Genomic DNA, 17,558 nt, shown 5'->3' with positions numbered 1-17,558 from the left:
TGGAAATATGAACTTTTGGTTTACTGCAAGAGAAGCCAAAAATTGTGGTGTGAATATTCCCTGCTAGTCCTTTGTGTCGTACCTTAAAAAAATAGACTAAGGAAGACAGGATAGTATCTGAGATCATGGTTCCACCCCATTATGAACATGGAGAGACTTACTCGATGATCCAACCCTCTTAAAATGTCAACAGCTTTAATGAATCTAACAAGCCAAGGTCATCAGCTTCTTCAGGGAGAAAAGTCTGAGTCTGAAAAAAAAAACTAGCTGACCAATGAAATTCTGAACAGATCAGCCCCATCCCTAATTAACAGTTATGTAGGACAGAGTGATGTTTTTCAATGTATCTTTTTGACTTTAACAAGCTAGTTAAAAGATATGTTGGTGGAGATGGGCATGAGTCACATGGAGACAGTAGATATTTCTATCACCTCTGCCAGCTTGACCTTGATGCTAAATAACTCCACACGCAAGTTGAACAATGGCGTACATTGAGGCAGGCAGGAAGGCATTCGAGACTTTTACAGATTCTATTTCAAGGCAAAAAAAAGAAAGAGAGACATATCCTTGAAAAGTCCTCGACTTGCGTCATGATTGCCATACCAGCATACTGGATGTACGCTGAGTCATCTTTTGAAAATGACTAAATGCATAAAACTCAAGAGGCATGTGGGCTGAAAGTCAGAACACTCACAATATTGCAGACTAAAATACAGTTTTGCTTAAAAAGGCCAGAACAACTTTGTGAAGAAAAACAACTTATTTTAATGACATGTTATGGCTGTTATTTATGACAGGACAAACACCCAAGCCATTTCCAAGTCAGTGACATTTTCAAAACCAAGTAAAATACAAAAAAACAAAACAACATATACCATTATATACAGACATTACAAACAGTAAAAGGCATCAGAAATATATTATTAAGCTTCATGTAATAAAATCAATTGATGTTCATCCTGGTAAGAGTGTAACAGTCCTCAATCAAAACTGATTACAGTGTTATGGTCCTACAAATGACTCAAGTGCATGAAATTGAGGACCATTCCTTTCAGTACATCCTAAAAACGCATCTTAAAGACTATTTTGGGAATTTAAAAAAAAGTATGTTTGGTTAAATACGTTAAAACAATGGACTCTCATATACCCTAACTCACCTTCCCCCAGAAAAAAAGCTGTGGACATCTAGACAAACCAAAATGTTAGTCATACGAGAGCACTAAATTGTGATTCTGTAATTTAGGAACATGCTGAGGCACAAGGTGGAATGAGACTTACAATTGCCATATGAATGGGAAAAATTATTTTACTTCATAGTCAGCATTTACTCTAGTTCAAGTTCCAATAATCTTGTACTTGAGTGTTAATTAAATAAGAGCTTGAAAATATCAAGCTGAACTAAAACGAAATACAAAGTAATCGTATCAACACACCCAATGACTGGGATTCAACATGCTTCCCAAGATCCAAAAAACACTACACAATATGAGACTGATGTTCTCCATGGCCACAGTTACCAATGAAAGCACTCTTGAAAACCCCCAGCCTGCAGAAACATGAGTCACTCTACCATCAAACGAACGCATGCAGTGAACCCCATTGTCCAATGAGACAGTGGACAGATACATCATGTCTCTCTCCACAGGGCTGAGGTTCTGTCTTAAGGCGTCCTCTAGTGGTCAGGAGAACCAACTGTGTGCCTCTGCAGATCCCCAGAGGGTCTTGTGATAGTAAAGCAAAGATTATGGCACAATGAGAGGTTCTCTAGGATCACTGCGTGACAGTATATTCTGGACGACGGGTCTGGATGATTTTTGGACGTGGACGTCTGCCACCATCCATGTCCTCCTCATTTCCTGAGCTTTCTTGATCGTTCTCGCAAACATGAACAACCACGCTGGGAGTGGTGGGAGTTCCTGGCTGGAGCTCATACTTTTCACCTGCCGTACAGAGAGAATTTATTCGTAGAAGCTCAAAGCAGGCCAAATGAAATTAATAATTAAATCGCTGACCTATTTCAGAAGTATGGACCATTCAGAAAAAAAATTAATTGAGAATGTGAGACATGTGTTGTACCTGGCCCTAGTCTGGAGATGGCACACAGAAGGTCATAGTTAATGACAGGTGTGGCGTCCTTTGCCTGCTCCCAACCCACAGGAGGTGACGGAGGAGGGGACAGCAGGAACTGCTTATCTGGTTTAGGAGGCTCCAGGTGTGGACTGCCAATGTGCACAGACTAGGAAAAAGAATGATACATTTTTTTTTGATAATAAGTACACAAAAAGCAGGCAAATAACCAGGTGTGATGCAATAAACAGGAATAATTAAGGAATAATGTACAGTCAGTTGGTCATTATTGCTAAATAAATCCTGACACAAAGTGGAAAGGCATTAAAGTTTAGCAGTCATAACTGTTATATATACACATCACATATATATATATAATAGATAATAATACAAATATTTATTAAATAATATACAATATAATAACAATGTTATTATTTATTTGTTTTGTTTATACAGTTATAGTTAGTTCATTGTTATTGTAAAATAAACCCTGATGCAAAGTCATTTATACAAACATCTGACTGCAGAATGCCAAAACTGACCAATCAGAATCAAGTTGAATTTTTTTTTAATAAAAATAATAAAATTAAAGATAATAAAGATATTTATTGTTATTAAATGATACAATTATATAATAATTTTATTATATTAATATATACAAATAATAATAAAAATATTTTACACACACATATTTTTATAGGCCACTTTTAGGTGACATACCTGGGCAAAATAGAGTCGCACCTCCCTGCCGCTGAAGTCACTTTTGTGGAGTTTTGCTCTTGCCTCCGCAGCGGCCAGAGCATTGGTAAAGTTTATCCTCACCCGACGGAAACTCTTAAAGAACTGGAAGGTGACGTTTCGGTCAAAGGCACGGAACAGATCCTCAAAACTAGCCTGTGGGTGAGAGGAAAACATCTCAAATTAATACATCCGACAATGTATCTTCATGGAAACAGTAGTAAGAAATGAACGTTTTGCTGTTGAAGCAAGAAGAGTACATAAATAAACATTCCCTGTGGTGTAATCTGATGTCAAGTGTTTGAAAGTGTACCTCCAATTAGGCTCAGACTGGCAACCTTTATAAAAAAAAACTTAATCCTAAACCACTAGATTACCAACCACCCTGTGGCGAGACTGCGCTCGTAAGACTTTATGGTGCTGAATCCATTTATCTTGTTTTTGGGGATACTGCCAGATTGTTATTCAGTAAACGCTTCTATATTAAACCTTACTGACGCACATAGTACTAATCTAATACACATCCTAAAAATGACCACGTCTGCCAGTGCTCGACAAGATATTGGTTTCCAAGGTAACAGAGACTTACTGCACAGTGTGAACATGCAGAAGTACTATCCTGATGGACCATTTCAAGCTATGCAGAGATTTAGTAGAGTATGATCCACAAATCCTGGGTTATTCCTATTGGGCAAGTTATAAGTGTAGTGTATGCATGTGTGCGTAAGAGCTTACGTCAGATTCAAAAAACCCAAACTGTCCATACAAACGCTCATTAAATGTTCCAACAGCATCTTATTCCATGATCTAACCACCCCTACCACAACCAACCAACTGATCATTAGCTTAATACATAAATGATACACAAGTAGGTCATTTGGTCAACCCCAAACCACACATAAAGCACAAATCAAATTTAGTCATCATCAATAAAGACAAAAGGTTATATAAGGGTATTCAAACAGCTTTCGGATCTCTTTCTATTATTGTCATTCATTCTGATTAATGGCTGAAACAACTATATTCCAGCAGTTTAATTCATTTTTTCTAGTATTTATTTAAAGTGTAATGCTATTTCCATATTGTAAGGCACCATGTCAATGAAGCCTTACCCTCTCTTCGGGTCTGTTAAACATATCCAGATCCTCTAAGGAAGCGATAAGGCAGAAAGGGTTGCACTTCATGGTTTTCAGGTGCATGACTGAAGCCCGTTGACGGATCCTCCGGAGGACTTGAGAGCTTAGAGAACGTAAAGGGCAGGAGGGGTTGAGACGTGTCCGTTGTGCCTTCCCCAGCGTGAAGACACGAGTGACGCCTGCTTCAGGAAACAAATGCTTTCGAAATCACCCTCTTCGCTCCTGCTTTCCCTGTACTTCTCAGGCGGTCTCAGTCCCGCGGAGAGCCTTGAGCATTTTCAGAAAGGAAATGGGTCAAACTGAGTAATGCACACACAAATATAAGCCCAGCGTCTTTGTAGGCTACTGTGGTCACGTGACGCTTCTTTGCTGAGAAAGAATCTTCTGGAATCGTCAGTGCTCCTGCACTACCGATCAAACGTCTGGAATGCTTGGTAAGACTGCAGCTCACTCATCCGTCTCGTTTTATATAAAGGTCCCTCACAACCGCACAACAACAGGCTCCGCCCACTGCAGACTCCGCCTCACCTTTTCCATTCTGTACTGAAACCAATGGCTCTGCTGACTAATCATAGACAAACACACACACACATACACACACCCTGAGAGTGCAAGTCCTGGAAACTATGTGACACTGCTTTCCATGCGGCTCAGATTCAGTTCGGCCAAACTCTGCTCAATTCAGTCACACTATTTCAGGACACACGGTGTGGTAAAACAATGATCTGTATCGCTCATCTCACTGTATATCTCTTTTACGCTTCCCCTCCCATCTTGATGGAAAATCTAAATCAGCTGAGCTGGGCAGAAGGGCAGCTGTGTTATCAAGCGCTGCCCGCAGCATATTTTCCATGGGTGTTAATTCCTCTCGTTTTCTCCTGTCTGACTCCAGGGGCTGTGGATTTGTCCCGTTATTATTGAAGAGCAGCTTTTCTTTTGCTATCTGTTTAAGTGGCATTCAGCTGTCACATTGTCAGGCTTATTTTTAACACTGATCTGCATGACGTTATTCTCTCCGAGTCTTGCAAGTATTAGAAACACTATCCATATTCTCCCTGTCGATTGTGTAAACATCGAGACTTACTAACTGACGACGGTACAGCTGATGCACAGAGAATATTAACTGTAATCTTCTAAGAAGGTAAACACATTTGGCCTTTTAATTAAAATTGGGAATATTTATTGATAACACTTAAAATGCAGTTCTAAAAAAAATAATAATAATAAAAAATAAATAAACTTGCTGGTCTGTGGACAGCATTGAGAAAAAAATAATGCTAAATGCAAATAAAAATGACACAATGTAATCTTACAAAATATTTCTATTTCAAATAAATTATGTTCTTTTGAACTTTCAATTCATCAAAGAATCCTGAAAAAAAGTGGTCACGGTTTCCGCAAAACTATTAAAAAGCACTACCATTTTTATATGACATAATTAAAAATGTTTCTTGCACACGAAATCTCATATTCTAATGATTTCTGTAATATCATGTGACACTGAGGACTGGAGTAACAATGCTGCAAATTCAGCTTTGCAGTTAACAGGAATAAACTACATTTTAAAATACATTTAACAGAAAACAGTTATTTTAAATTGTAACAATATTTCACAATATTGCCGGTTTACTTTTTTTTTTTTTTATAAATCAAATAAACACAGCCTTCTATAAGAGTATAAGAGACTACTTTCTAAAACATTTTTTTTAATATTTTTTTTTATAATTATTGCCATTTTATTACAGAGGAGAGTAGAGAGTACAGAAGAGGGGAAAACTGCACTGGAAAAAGTTGTGGGATGCTGGAGACGGATTTCGAATGGATTTTAACATCCAAAACAGAACAGAACTAAATTCTTCAGTCCATGCACATAATCACAAGCACATTTCTTTTATCTCTGACTAATTATATCTCTCAAATTATATAAAACCTTGAAGTGAACATTCTTCCCATTCTTTCCACACAAACTTTCCACCTCTCAATCTGGTAAAGAGATAAGAGATACGATCTACACTAGCCATAGGCATCTGTCAGTCATGTGTGCAGATGTTTTAGTCAAAAGCTGGGATTCCAGTGGAACAAAGCCTCTTATTAGAGAATGGAAAAGCAAAAAAAAAAAAAAAAAAAAAAAAAACATGAAACCAAATAACAATGAGGAAGAAACACAGGGTGGAAAATGGTGAACAGAGCAGCATTGTGTTGCTGTATTTTGTGTATGCTTTTATACGGGTGGAAAGCATCTGACAGGTGTTATTATGAAAAACATTATACATTAAAAACATTTCTTTCCAGTCAGAAGCGTAAAACAAGTTGAATGGCTAGATCCAAAATATTAGCTAAGTCCATCAACGTTATGACAAATATTATAATCTACTGTAATTACAAATTTAGGTTCTTATATACTGTTTAAGTTACAGCAAATAAAAGGATTATCAAACATAAAAGTTACAGCAAGAAAAATATCATCTACTGCAAATAACGTTTTTAAAAGTATTTAATAATAATAATAATAATAATAATAATTAATATTATTTTTTTACAACTGAATTTGCCTTAAATTGATGTTACTTAATTATTATTAATAATAATAATAATAATAATTATCAAAGTAAAAGCAAATTAAATTATCTACCGTCAATGTAAAGGAAATTAAATTCTTATATTTACCATTTATGTATTGGCAAATTAAGAACTTAAAAATAACTTTATGTGGATAAAATAATTACGTATTACGCAAGTAACAGGTCATTATTTAGTCAAATGGCTAAATAAATTCTTGTCTACCCCCAGAGGAAATTATTAAGTATTATTTTCTGTCGTTGTAATGAATTTATTATCTGCAATCAATGTAATGGAAAATAAAATTATCTGCTTTCTATTTCTTAGCAAATGAACTCATCATATATAAATGTGTGTAAAGGTGGAAAGTGGGCCATGGCACAAGGTGTAGAGAGCACATATTATTAGCCTACCTAAAAATAATAGCCGGAACTGACCCGAGGTTAAGGACTTTGCTCCATTTCAAGCTTTCAGAAACTATGAGCATGACTTAGCCTACAGGCTGATGTCACTCATTTGTCCACTTAAATGGCACATTTCATGTTTAGAAGCACCAATTCAGGAAGTGGGTTCGAACTTCCAAGAAAGTTTGAGTCAAATGAGTCAGTGTTTTGCTTATAAGACCCTAGCTGTGGTTTTGATATCAGAATAGGTTTGCTCAGGGAATGTGAATTCATCTGACACATTTAAAAAGAACAGCTTATATTTTCCACTGAGACACCCAGCTGAGTTTATGACAGCTCGAGGACCCATGTCGCTCAGAGCAAGCGTCAAAACTCCATCCAGACTTTCCACAGAAAGCAGCAACCAAAGTGGATTTTTTCATCATGAGAAACTCAGCTGACTGTGAATAACCACACACACAAAAAAAGCCACATATATCCCAGAAAAGTGTTTCTTAACTAGTTAAACTAAAGCAGCAAAGATCAATAAAGCCTTGGAAATTAGGCTTTTGATTTATGTTTCAATTTACAATGGCCTAAACTACACAACACTTTCACATGAAAACAATAGACAAGCATTTCTTTGTTTGCAACACATAGTCATAAAAACAGAAGATGATCCTCATGTATATTGTGAATATAGGTTGTACATGTGGAAACTTGAACAAAATTCATATTATAAGCAAATGGTGAATGTGGCAGGAGAACGATTTTTGGCTGTTGAGAGCAATTAAGATGAACAAAAACGCGACATGAAATACCATCCATGTACCTTCCCATCCTTCTCTGAGTAAGAGAAGGTAGAGGTAAATATATGCGTTGTGTTCGTCGTAACGAAGTTAACGCGTTCACATCTGTCAACTGTCATTCTGACTGTGACTCCGGTCCGGAGATATTGAACTCAGTGAAGAAAGTACTCGGATGTTTTTTCGGGGATTTCTAGGCGTTTTATTTCTTGTTGAGTTTTATTAAATCTTGATTTCTCACAACGTGTACTTTTTCTGGGTGAGTACCAGAGCACTTGGAATATACGACGTGTCGCATGGGATCAGACTTTTTTTTAAAAGATTGATGCTGGTTGAAATAAAGAAAGAAGGGCATACAGCATTAGAACAACACCAGAGTGAGTAATTTATGACTTAATTTTCATTTTAGGGTGAACTGTCCCTTTAAGACTTTAGACCTCCCACGCTGTTAAATGGTCATTAGCTTGAGTTGAAAGCAGATGGAAAACAGCATACAGGTGGATCACAAAACTGCATGTATTGCACTAGTTTGTTTACAACTGTTCCACTGTAAATAGGCAAGTTCAAAGAACTGAGGGTGGAAGATGATACTACAATGATAGGTTCTGAAATTAGGTTTGTTTTCTGGGGCGGAGATGATGATCATCTGCATTATGGAGGTAAAAAAAGAAAGAAAGAAGCAAAGTCAAAATACGAGCTAAGAACTGGTGAAAAAGCAAAAAGAAACTGTTTATTCCAGTGAAACTTGTGCATGAAAACATGCACCCAATTAAAGTTTGTGTGGCTTTAGGCTTACCACATTTAAATTGACCGTTCTACAAAAAATTTAAATTCTGTCATTATCATCTTCTCTTAAATTCCCTGTGAAATCAAAATGGAAGTTATTTTGGCTTTTAATATGAATATGTTAGCCTTAAGTTTATTTATAAACTAGTGTGCTCCAAAACAATGACAAAATTTGCATTTAGAAGACATAAGCGTCTCTCACTTCAGCCAATATGGATCAACGATTTTGATGACATCACTCTGCACTTCAGCTTCTCATTCGATTTTCTGTCCAATCTCCCTACATTAAATAGATAAATAGATACATAGACACAGACGCTTAAGCTGCGTCTAAAATCAGTCACTTCTTCACACATTTAGTATTTTCTACATGGTGAATGGCACATAGTGCACTATAAAGAGGATAGGGAACGATTCAGACAGTGTAAATATGCTTTCTATAGGGGCGATTGAAGTCTAATGTCACACTGGCAGCATAATTGTATAGAATATGTTTTCAACCTAAAGGATGATGTTAGACAAACTGCAGTAGTAACTTTACCCATTAACGCAGAATTCAATTTATTATCCAATAACAAGTGTATATCAGCTATTTTACAACAGTTTCATACAAGGCTCCTCCGCAAGAATGTAGGCTAAATAATTAATTTTTTTTAACTCAAGATAACCAAAATGTTTCTGCCATTGAAAAACTCATACTGATTGATCACTAACTGAATTTTTGGGAGGCTGTGTCCCTCTCAGTATCTGCGTTTACAGTAGGCCTACCCTAATCCATCTGTAATCGGACTAGTAGCACAGTCAAAATAAGAAAGTCACATGATGTAACCATCAATCAGAATTAATTGGCCAAATTCTATTTAAATTTCATTCAGAATGTAAGGGGTGGTTTAAGACCTTTTCTAATTCGTTTGATAGGCCATGTGAACACTTGATCGGATTGAAAACTGAAACTGGAGAGTTCTGCGCATGTGCAACGACGCAGAACTATAAGGTAATGACGTATGATGGAACAAGCTGTTGTTGTTGAATATGTATAAGGGATAATCCTCGGCTAGCTATGCATTAAACCATTTTAATGCAGAACGTTGAGGCAAGGAAGGAACCACACGAAGCAGAGTGTGGTTGCCTCCACTAGCTGTGGATAATCCCGCTTAGCCTATACCATGGTCATTAGCCAGCATTGACAACATAAAGCTGTTATTGATGTTTGCAGCGCAATATTTGAGGGAAGGGTAAAGTTGACCGTTATTCTCGTCAGTTATGGCTTGTCAGATCTAGCACTCTGCCCGCTTGAAATAAGACACAGAAATAAAGTAGTGAGTAAGATTACATTTGTTTCAATAAATGAATTATAGCATTTATTTGAATTAATTATATCTATCGATCGAGAGAGAGAGAGAGAGAGAGAGAGAGAGATGCATGAGCATCTCTATCTATTAACAACGAAGCAGTGAGTTTAATTGCTTAAAAATAGCGATGTAACCCCCTCGTTGCTGAGGAATAGGCCTATAATGTAGCGATTCAGTAGCGAAACGAATTCATTACTAGAAGCATAGACTGTAAAAAAAGATGGACGACGCCCCTTCGCTCTCTTCCATTGATGAGAACTGAAGCCGCCAGTGTCCCGATATGGTGCTGACATATTGGAACTTGAGTCTGCGCAGTAGCGATCTCGGGACCAGACCTGCGCAGTAGTGAGCAGGAAGTAAAGCCGCGAAATCAACGCTCCGCCCTCACTCTCGCAGAATGCACTCAGGGAGAGTGCATTCTGCACACTTTTTTAAAAATTGATTGCAGTACGACAAGAGGCTTGTTAAAATAAAGTAAACACAATCTCCTCAGTCCTCCGAAGATCCCGAAAAAATGTCCGTTGGTGCTTCAGTGACTACTTCGCTCAGAGAACCTGTCAATCACAGCTGTCAATCATGACGTTACACCACTGCATCACGTAACTAACTAAAAACCAACTTATTTTTGAAACAGACACTTGAACTTACATCAGCGTGATAAAAACGACAGCAAATGAAAGAAACCACCTTTGGAAAAAAGGTATTTGAAGTGTAATTTAAGTGTTTAGTTGGTCTCACGTCCCCTTGAATAACACGGGGAGGCGGGGCTTATGACCTATACTAGGACCAGTCACCGGGGGGCGATCGAGACGTTTTGGCTTCACTTTTCAGGGCTTGTGCGGCACGCTTGACTAGAAGTCGCGGTCAGCATTGATACGTTTTTGTGCTCCTAAATGTTTCTGTACGTGCGCACCGCGATCTCCGCTCTCTGTGTGTGCGAGTAAGGTATGTGTGTGTGCAATTCAATGAAAACAATGCATTAATATAGAACGGATATTAAAGGGGTGGTTGATTATGATTTCACTTTTTTAACTTTAGTTAGTGTGTAATGTTGCTGTTTGAGCATAAACAACATCTGCAAAGTTACAATTCTCAAAGTTCAAAGCAAAGGGAGATAATTTGCTTTTAAAGAAGTAGCTTTTTAAAGCTGCAGTCCGCAGTTTTCCTCTTTGTCGCCATCTCTGTTCGAAATCTGCAATTGCAGTTCTTCGCGGAATTATCAACTTTACGTGCGTTGTGCCTCGGCAGTCGGCATGGCACAGCGCGGATGAATCCAATGTTTTGAGGAGAATGTGCGGCTGTCAATCAACGCGCTGGTGGTATGGATACTGTCATTCGCAATCACAGATTCTACTTTTTGGAAATATGAACATCATAAGAATTTTCACCGGAAAATGTCGTCTGAACAAGTAAGTAACATCCACTTTTGTTCTGACCAACTAAGGGGAAAAGCGCATTGCAGTAAATCGCACCGATTAAATCTAACGATCGCTTATCATATCACGTCAAACCATGCAAATTATACTTTGTTCTCAAATTGTTAATGTTAACAACATCAGCATTGCGTGACTACATTTAATGCCCTTCTGATATTTGTCCTTGTTTTCGCATGGGCCGGTTGCAGTCTCTTTTTTTCTCCCAAGTCTTTCGCGTTTTACAACGGGTGAATCTCCAGTTGTCACTGGTGATTGTCGTTTGAACCTTTCTGGATCCGCCATCAAATTGATAAGTTTAATTATATCAAGTGCTGCGAGAAAAGGCTATAAATCTCCACCTCCAACATCCTCATACGCAATATAGCCTACTAGCTGAGACTCCTTCTTTATGTGTACAGATCAGAGCATATGAGCGGAGTGGAGCGGTGAGAATCTCCGCTCATCGCTCACGGAACTGTTCACCCCTCCGCTTCCCCGCTCAAAGCTACATCAGGCCGCTCCGCTCATTTTCGCTCAGCGCTCAACGCAGTTTGCTTCGCGCTCCACTCAAATCGCCCCCTGCTCGCTCCAAAAAAGGAAAAAAATCTACATGTATATCACTTGTAGCGGTCCCCAACCTTTTTTGCGTCACGGACCGGTTTAATATCAGACAAAATTTTCACGGACCGGCCAAGGTGTGGCGGATAAATACAACAAAATAAAATGATACGAACGGCATAAAAAAATGGGGTATTTTTTTTAAATAGCCTATAATAATAAACGTGAATCCAATATGTGTAGGCCATACTAGCAATTTTATTAGCAGCGTCCTCTAACATCGCGCCTAAAGACAACTGAGAAAGTCTGAACACAAACAAAATGCCCCCAAAAGAAAAAAATCTCCATGTTTTCGGTGCTGATGCATTCATGTAACATGTAAGGGTGGCGCTGCCAATAACGCACCTAAAAGCTGTCACAACGAACCGGCAAAATTAATGATTAGCCTATGTATATGTAAAATATAGCAGGAGAAATTTTAATTGTTTACTAATAAACCATTTTTTTTATGTCTGTGTCGGCTGGAAAGATGCTGACTCTCGATCTTCGCAGTATTGAACGCCCCAGAGAGAAATGCACATTTATACGGATTACATAAGAGAGCAGTCTGTTTTCTTTCGTTTTGAATTGTTCTGTTTAAAAGTAGACATTTCAGGCTTTATATGTCTCAGGTCTGTCAGGCAAGTAGGCTATACGCTGAGTTTCGGTTCATTTATGAGACAAACTCCAGGTTCACCCGCCGGCGCCTTCGTGTAGTGATTATCTATTTTCTAATATATTTACTTATTTATTAAATCCAGAAAATTGGTTGATGAAACACTGATCAAAATTAAGATACAATTAATACAAAACGAAATTAAATTTAAAGACAGCCTTTGTGCTTTCTGTTTGAGGTCTCAGTGAAAGTTTTAAAGCAGTCTTTTAGTGCCGCTGTCAGAGCGCTCACGTCCGTAACGGAGAACTGTCCCATCTGTAACATTGTTTTTTTTGTTTTTTTTTGTGAAATAAATTTCTAAATAAATGCGACTTATAGTCCAGTGCGACTTAGGCTATGCCTATATGTTTTTTCTTCTTCATGGCGCATTTTTTGACTGATGCGTGGCGTGAGCGGAGCAGAATTGGAGCGGGAAATAGGGCGACGCTCCGTCCTTTTGAATTTGCCGCTCTGCGCTCTGTCCAAGATCCGCCCGCTCGCGCTCCCCGCTCGCTCCCGCTCCACTCCGCTCACATGCTCTGGTACAGATGTGACATAATGATGCAAAGATGCCCGCGGAAATCCACCAGTACCACTGGAATTAAAAACATTATTACAAGCTTACCATTTTGAATTGAGCTACGGCAAGCAGAGAGTGTTGAACACTGGCTGGTTATGTACTTGCTCAAAATTATTTAGGATAATTTACGATTTATAGATTATCAAGACAGAATATGCTAATCAATGACTAGAAGATAACTACACATAAGCTACATAAATTCATCAACTAACCATTCAGAAATGTCCTGTTGCTTCTACATGTTGTCACTTCTTGAGTCTCTCCATCTTTCTGAATCCGGTTTGAAAATAAATGGCTAAACGTGTTTGAAATTTTCAGTGCATGTCCGACCGTGTGAGGTAATCGGAGCTGCTAACACACACACACACACACACACACACACACACACACACACACACACACACACACACACACACACACACACACACACACACACAAGCTGTTGAATCTCCGCCCTCTGTGTCACGAGCAGCAGCTCATTTGCATTTAAAGGAACAGACACAGAACGGTGCGTTTTTGCTCACCCTCAAAAAGTGACAATTTTAACATGCTATATAAAAATATCTGTGGGGTATTTTGAGCTAAAACTTCACATACAGACTCTGGGGACATCAGAGACTTAGTTTACATCTTGTGAAAAGGGCATTATACCACCCCTTTAAACGGACTAGGAATTAAACGGTGTGGAATGACCTGTGCATTAACCTGTTTAATTCCTTCCAGCCAATCAGAATCAAGTATTCAGACAGACCATGGTATAAAGTTTTATAAATGTCATGTCATTCTAAAATTGTCCCTCCACTCATCGTCTGTGAAGAGGTGCAGGACAACATTGTCTTATCAGCAGGGCCGTCCCAAGCATGGGGCAGGGACCAGTGGAAGGTAGCGGAAGCGGGGCCCTCCGTCGGTCTATTCGCGATCGCGTTCTGGGGGGCAGGAGTCCTTCCTTCAGACTCTCATCTGCAGACGCCTTGTTTTGGGCGCGGGAAGGGGTGTTTTTACGGCTTGAAATATATAAGCAGCATGGCGCAAAGCTTCATGTGCTCGTTGTCTCCTAATTAGGACCTGAAATAGATAATATTAAGACATTTTTTATTTTTAAAACAAAGAAAAGGAGGATGGCTAGTATGTGCCAACAGCAGGAAACTCTGCTCAAAGATCAAATTCGATTTGAAACTTGTGACACACCTAGACGTGCACATCAACCCGATCATTTTATTTAGCGTTCATGTAAACTTCGTTCAGATTCATCAATCGGAATGATTTCATTATGGCAACAAAAGGTGTCCATGTAAACATAGCTAATGTCTATGGTGGTTACATGTCCTGCTCCTTCAATCATATTTTAGAACCGGAACCATCAGCATTGTAATACATGTTGCTTCCTGTTTCCGTATTGCAAAACACAATGGAACAGATTTTCCATTTTATCCATTCTCAACAGCTGACTATTTTCTATCTCTAGTATGCTCTCATCCCATTTCCATTCAACTCAAGGTTTCCACATTTGGAAAATTGCACACACCAGAAACATGTTGCCTGGACTCAAATATAACCTACTTGTGCTATAGGCCTAGACAACTTATAGTCTTTGGATATCAATGCTTGCATTATTGTGTAATACACCCCAATGCTAATTTATCACCAGGCATGACAAACTGACAAAAACTCTGTAGTGCGTCACTGTGGTAAATTAATCTCTGAACTGGACTGTATAAAAAAGGGTAGTTGAAACAAGTAATTTCTCTAGTACATTATAATAACAATGTCTACAACTTGACTTAAGGCTGTCTGATGACTAGGATTTGTGTAACAGCTCAACAAAAGTGACGTCAAGTGGAAAATTTCTTCAGCCATAACAAACACACACCTATTCACCACTCCAATGTCATAATAATCTTGTAGGGAAAAAAAGCAAACAAATGAGTCCATTATGGGTTGTTATTTATTGTTTTTGTTTATTCACTCAGCTACTTGACTTGTAAATTACTCCAATATTTCAGACCTAAACTCAAAGGACGCAGAGGAATATAATAAATCTCCATTTCTTGAAAGCACTGGCTACTACTTCAATACATCATAAGCTGCCATTAAACAAATTATGGTGGAAGTATAAGACACCTTTAAAACACAGAGTGTACTGATAAATGGTTGAAATGTTTCATTTTGATAAACCATATGGAATTAAACCACACACAAATTCTGGATTGACTCAAAAACTTTTACAATGAGAATGTTATTTCCCCAAGTTCCTATTTTCCTTTTTACAATGAGGAACAAAGAAGCTGTCAGGGAAATTAAAGTCACACCAATGATGTCCAAATCTCCATAAATATTCCCAAAACTCCATCAGTCAAAAGGTTAACTAGCCGTTGAAACACTTTATACCAACAAAAAAGCCAGTCTTTTCCAAGTTACAGGCATTCAACGGAAAATTTTAATCTGACCAGTTACACAACAACTTATACAACCATATCTCAACTGCTTAATCATCAAATGATGCTTGCATTATATCATTAGGCGAAAGATTATATCTGCTTATGGCTCATTAAATAAGATTACGGTGAAGATTAGTTCACAATCACCAGAGCTCAATTCAATAGAGCATGACACATTCACAGCATAAATGTGCAGCCAGCAACTCTATAACTGCATGGTGCTATCATGTCAATGTGGACCATTAACTTTTGCATTTGATAACAAATGTCAAACCAAGAAAACATCTGATGCCTTGAACTACAGAAAAATTGTTTTTTTGTTTGTTTTTGTTTTTACAATAAAAATGGTCATGTCTGCTATGTTTGACAAGGTGTCCAAATATAGTCTATATAGTTTATCTATTGCTTTGTAATCTCAAATCTAAAACACATTTTTTTTATTTTTTTTATGTAAAGTGTTTTGTTTGAAAATTGAGCTGGTGCTATCTTCCTTGAAAATGCCACTTGGTTTGATATTTTGATGTTCAATGCAATGGCATTGTCCAAGAATATATGAACATAGTCCATCCATAAATGCATCTTTGGTCTACTTATTTAGGTCATAGCCTATATGCATGCCAGTCTACATAAGATTCATGAGAGGGATACAGGAGTATGAATTCAATATTACTCACTCTTAAAGGGCTTTCAATGGCAAAAACATCCACAGGAACTTTCCAGGCCACAAGTGAATCAGTCAGGTCGGTAAAATGTACGTCCACGGTGGCCTCACTGTCCTCATTATTTGACTGCTGCATAATGTAAATATGAAACGGATAGGAAACTACTGTCTAGGTCGTTAAATAGTTTTAATTCCTACTTTTTTTGTTTATGTAAATCTTATGGCTTGCGAGGCAAGCTAAGCTATCTGTCTACTGTATGACAATGTCATCACCCTTAAACGACTCACGCATGCTTTGGGGACCGATTTTTCAATCGGCATTGACGTGTTCAGTTGATCTTTTTTAAACTATAAACTATGTGTTTGTCTCTTAAGCTGGAAGTTATAAGCAACCTCGATTTAACCATCATTTGCGGAAAACAGTCAGCTTCGTCGACATACCTACTCGACAACTTCCCGTTTCCTTTTTCATATATCATTAAATGTAATGATTCCAGCAGGGGGCGGTATAAGACATCCCTGAAAATGACAGTAAAGAAATATGTTGTATGGTTTAAGCACTGAGCGGTAAATTTTTTTACTAACTTATTGTTTGCCCATTTAATGTATTTCTTCAGATTGCAAAATATCAAAATAAACGACTTGCAAACATTTGCCATTAAAGTCAGACTCTACATTTAATGTGCATAAAAAGAGATTAGTAGAGTCATATAGGCCTACAAGCAGCCGGATATATGCTGTCCTTGCATTAGTTCATCTCTGGCAGAGCCGTATATCACTGCTACTCTTTGACATTATAAAGAGAACAAACTGTTAAATGACGTGTCATGTTGATATCATTATCTGATATTATTTAATTAAATCCAAATGACATTTTCTGGCCAAAATACAAAATATATGAAAGCATTGGCAATATTGTAATGCCTTGTTTTATATATAGAGTGCTGTTGATGCAATATGCCACATGGACGTTTTACATTTTCTAATTCGTTCACATTTTGTAGGTGTCGCATGTAGCATATATATATATATATATATATATATATATATGTAATTTTATTTTATTTTACACAACAAAATGACACGTTTGTAAACTTTACACCTGTGCATTTAAATTATACTCTATTGTTTGACAGACAAGGCTTAAGGCTAGTCCCAGACTAAAATGCAAGTTTGAGCTGTTTTAACTGGAAGCAACTTGCACTGACATATTTTAAAATGTCAGTAGGCCTACCATTGTTATGTCTCAAGATGCACACTGTTTTTTTCTAAGGCACATTTATAAAAGCTACTTAAATGCCCTAATTGAACTAATCCTGGCTTAATCTATGCCCCATCTGTGAAACCAGGCCTTTTTTGACACTGCAGATGTCAAAACAAACCCA

At 37.8% G+C, this 17,558-nt stretch overlaps 1 protein-coding gene across 2 annotated transcripts; it reads right to left on the bottom strand.

The window, feature by feature from the left end:
• Window positions 1-741: 741 nt before the first annotated feature.
• Window positions 742-16,640, bottom strand: rcan1a (regulator of calcineurin 1a). Of its 2 annotated transcripts, none has more exons than XM_082175969.1 (4): window positions 16,187-16,640; window positions 2,788-2,961; window positions 2,077-2,236; window positions 742-1,940 (listed from the first exon to the last, which is right to left on the bottom strand). In XM_082175969.1, exons 1-4 carry the CDS (start codon window positions 16,307-16,309, stop codon window positions 1,771-1,773), a joined length of 627 nt encoding a protein of 208 aa, XP_082032095.1. In that variant the 5' UTR covers window positions 16,310-16,640; the 3' UTR covers window positions 742-1,770. The 2 variants fall into 2 exon arrangements, with proteins under 2 accessions (XP_082032095.1, XP_082032096.1); XM_082175970.1 differs by lacking the exon at window positions 16,187-16,640 and adding an exon at window positions 3,918-5,094.
• Window positions 16,641-17,558: the final 918 nt, after the last annotated feature.

The sequence above is a fragment of the Leuciscus leuciscus genome, assembly GCF_965113295.1.
Source record: "Leuciscus leuciscus genome assembly, chromosome: 7".
NCBI lineage: Eukaryota > Metazoa > Chordata > Actinopteri > Cypriniformes > Leuciscidae > Leuciscus > Leuciscus leuciscus.
Note: the sequence above shows the minus strand (reverse complement) of the source record. Positions and strands in the feature narration are given on the sequence as shown.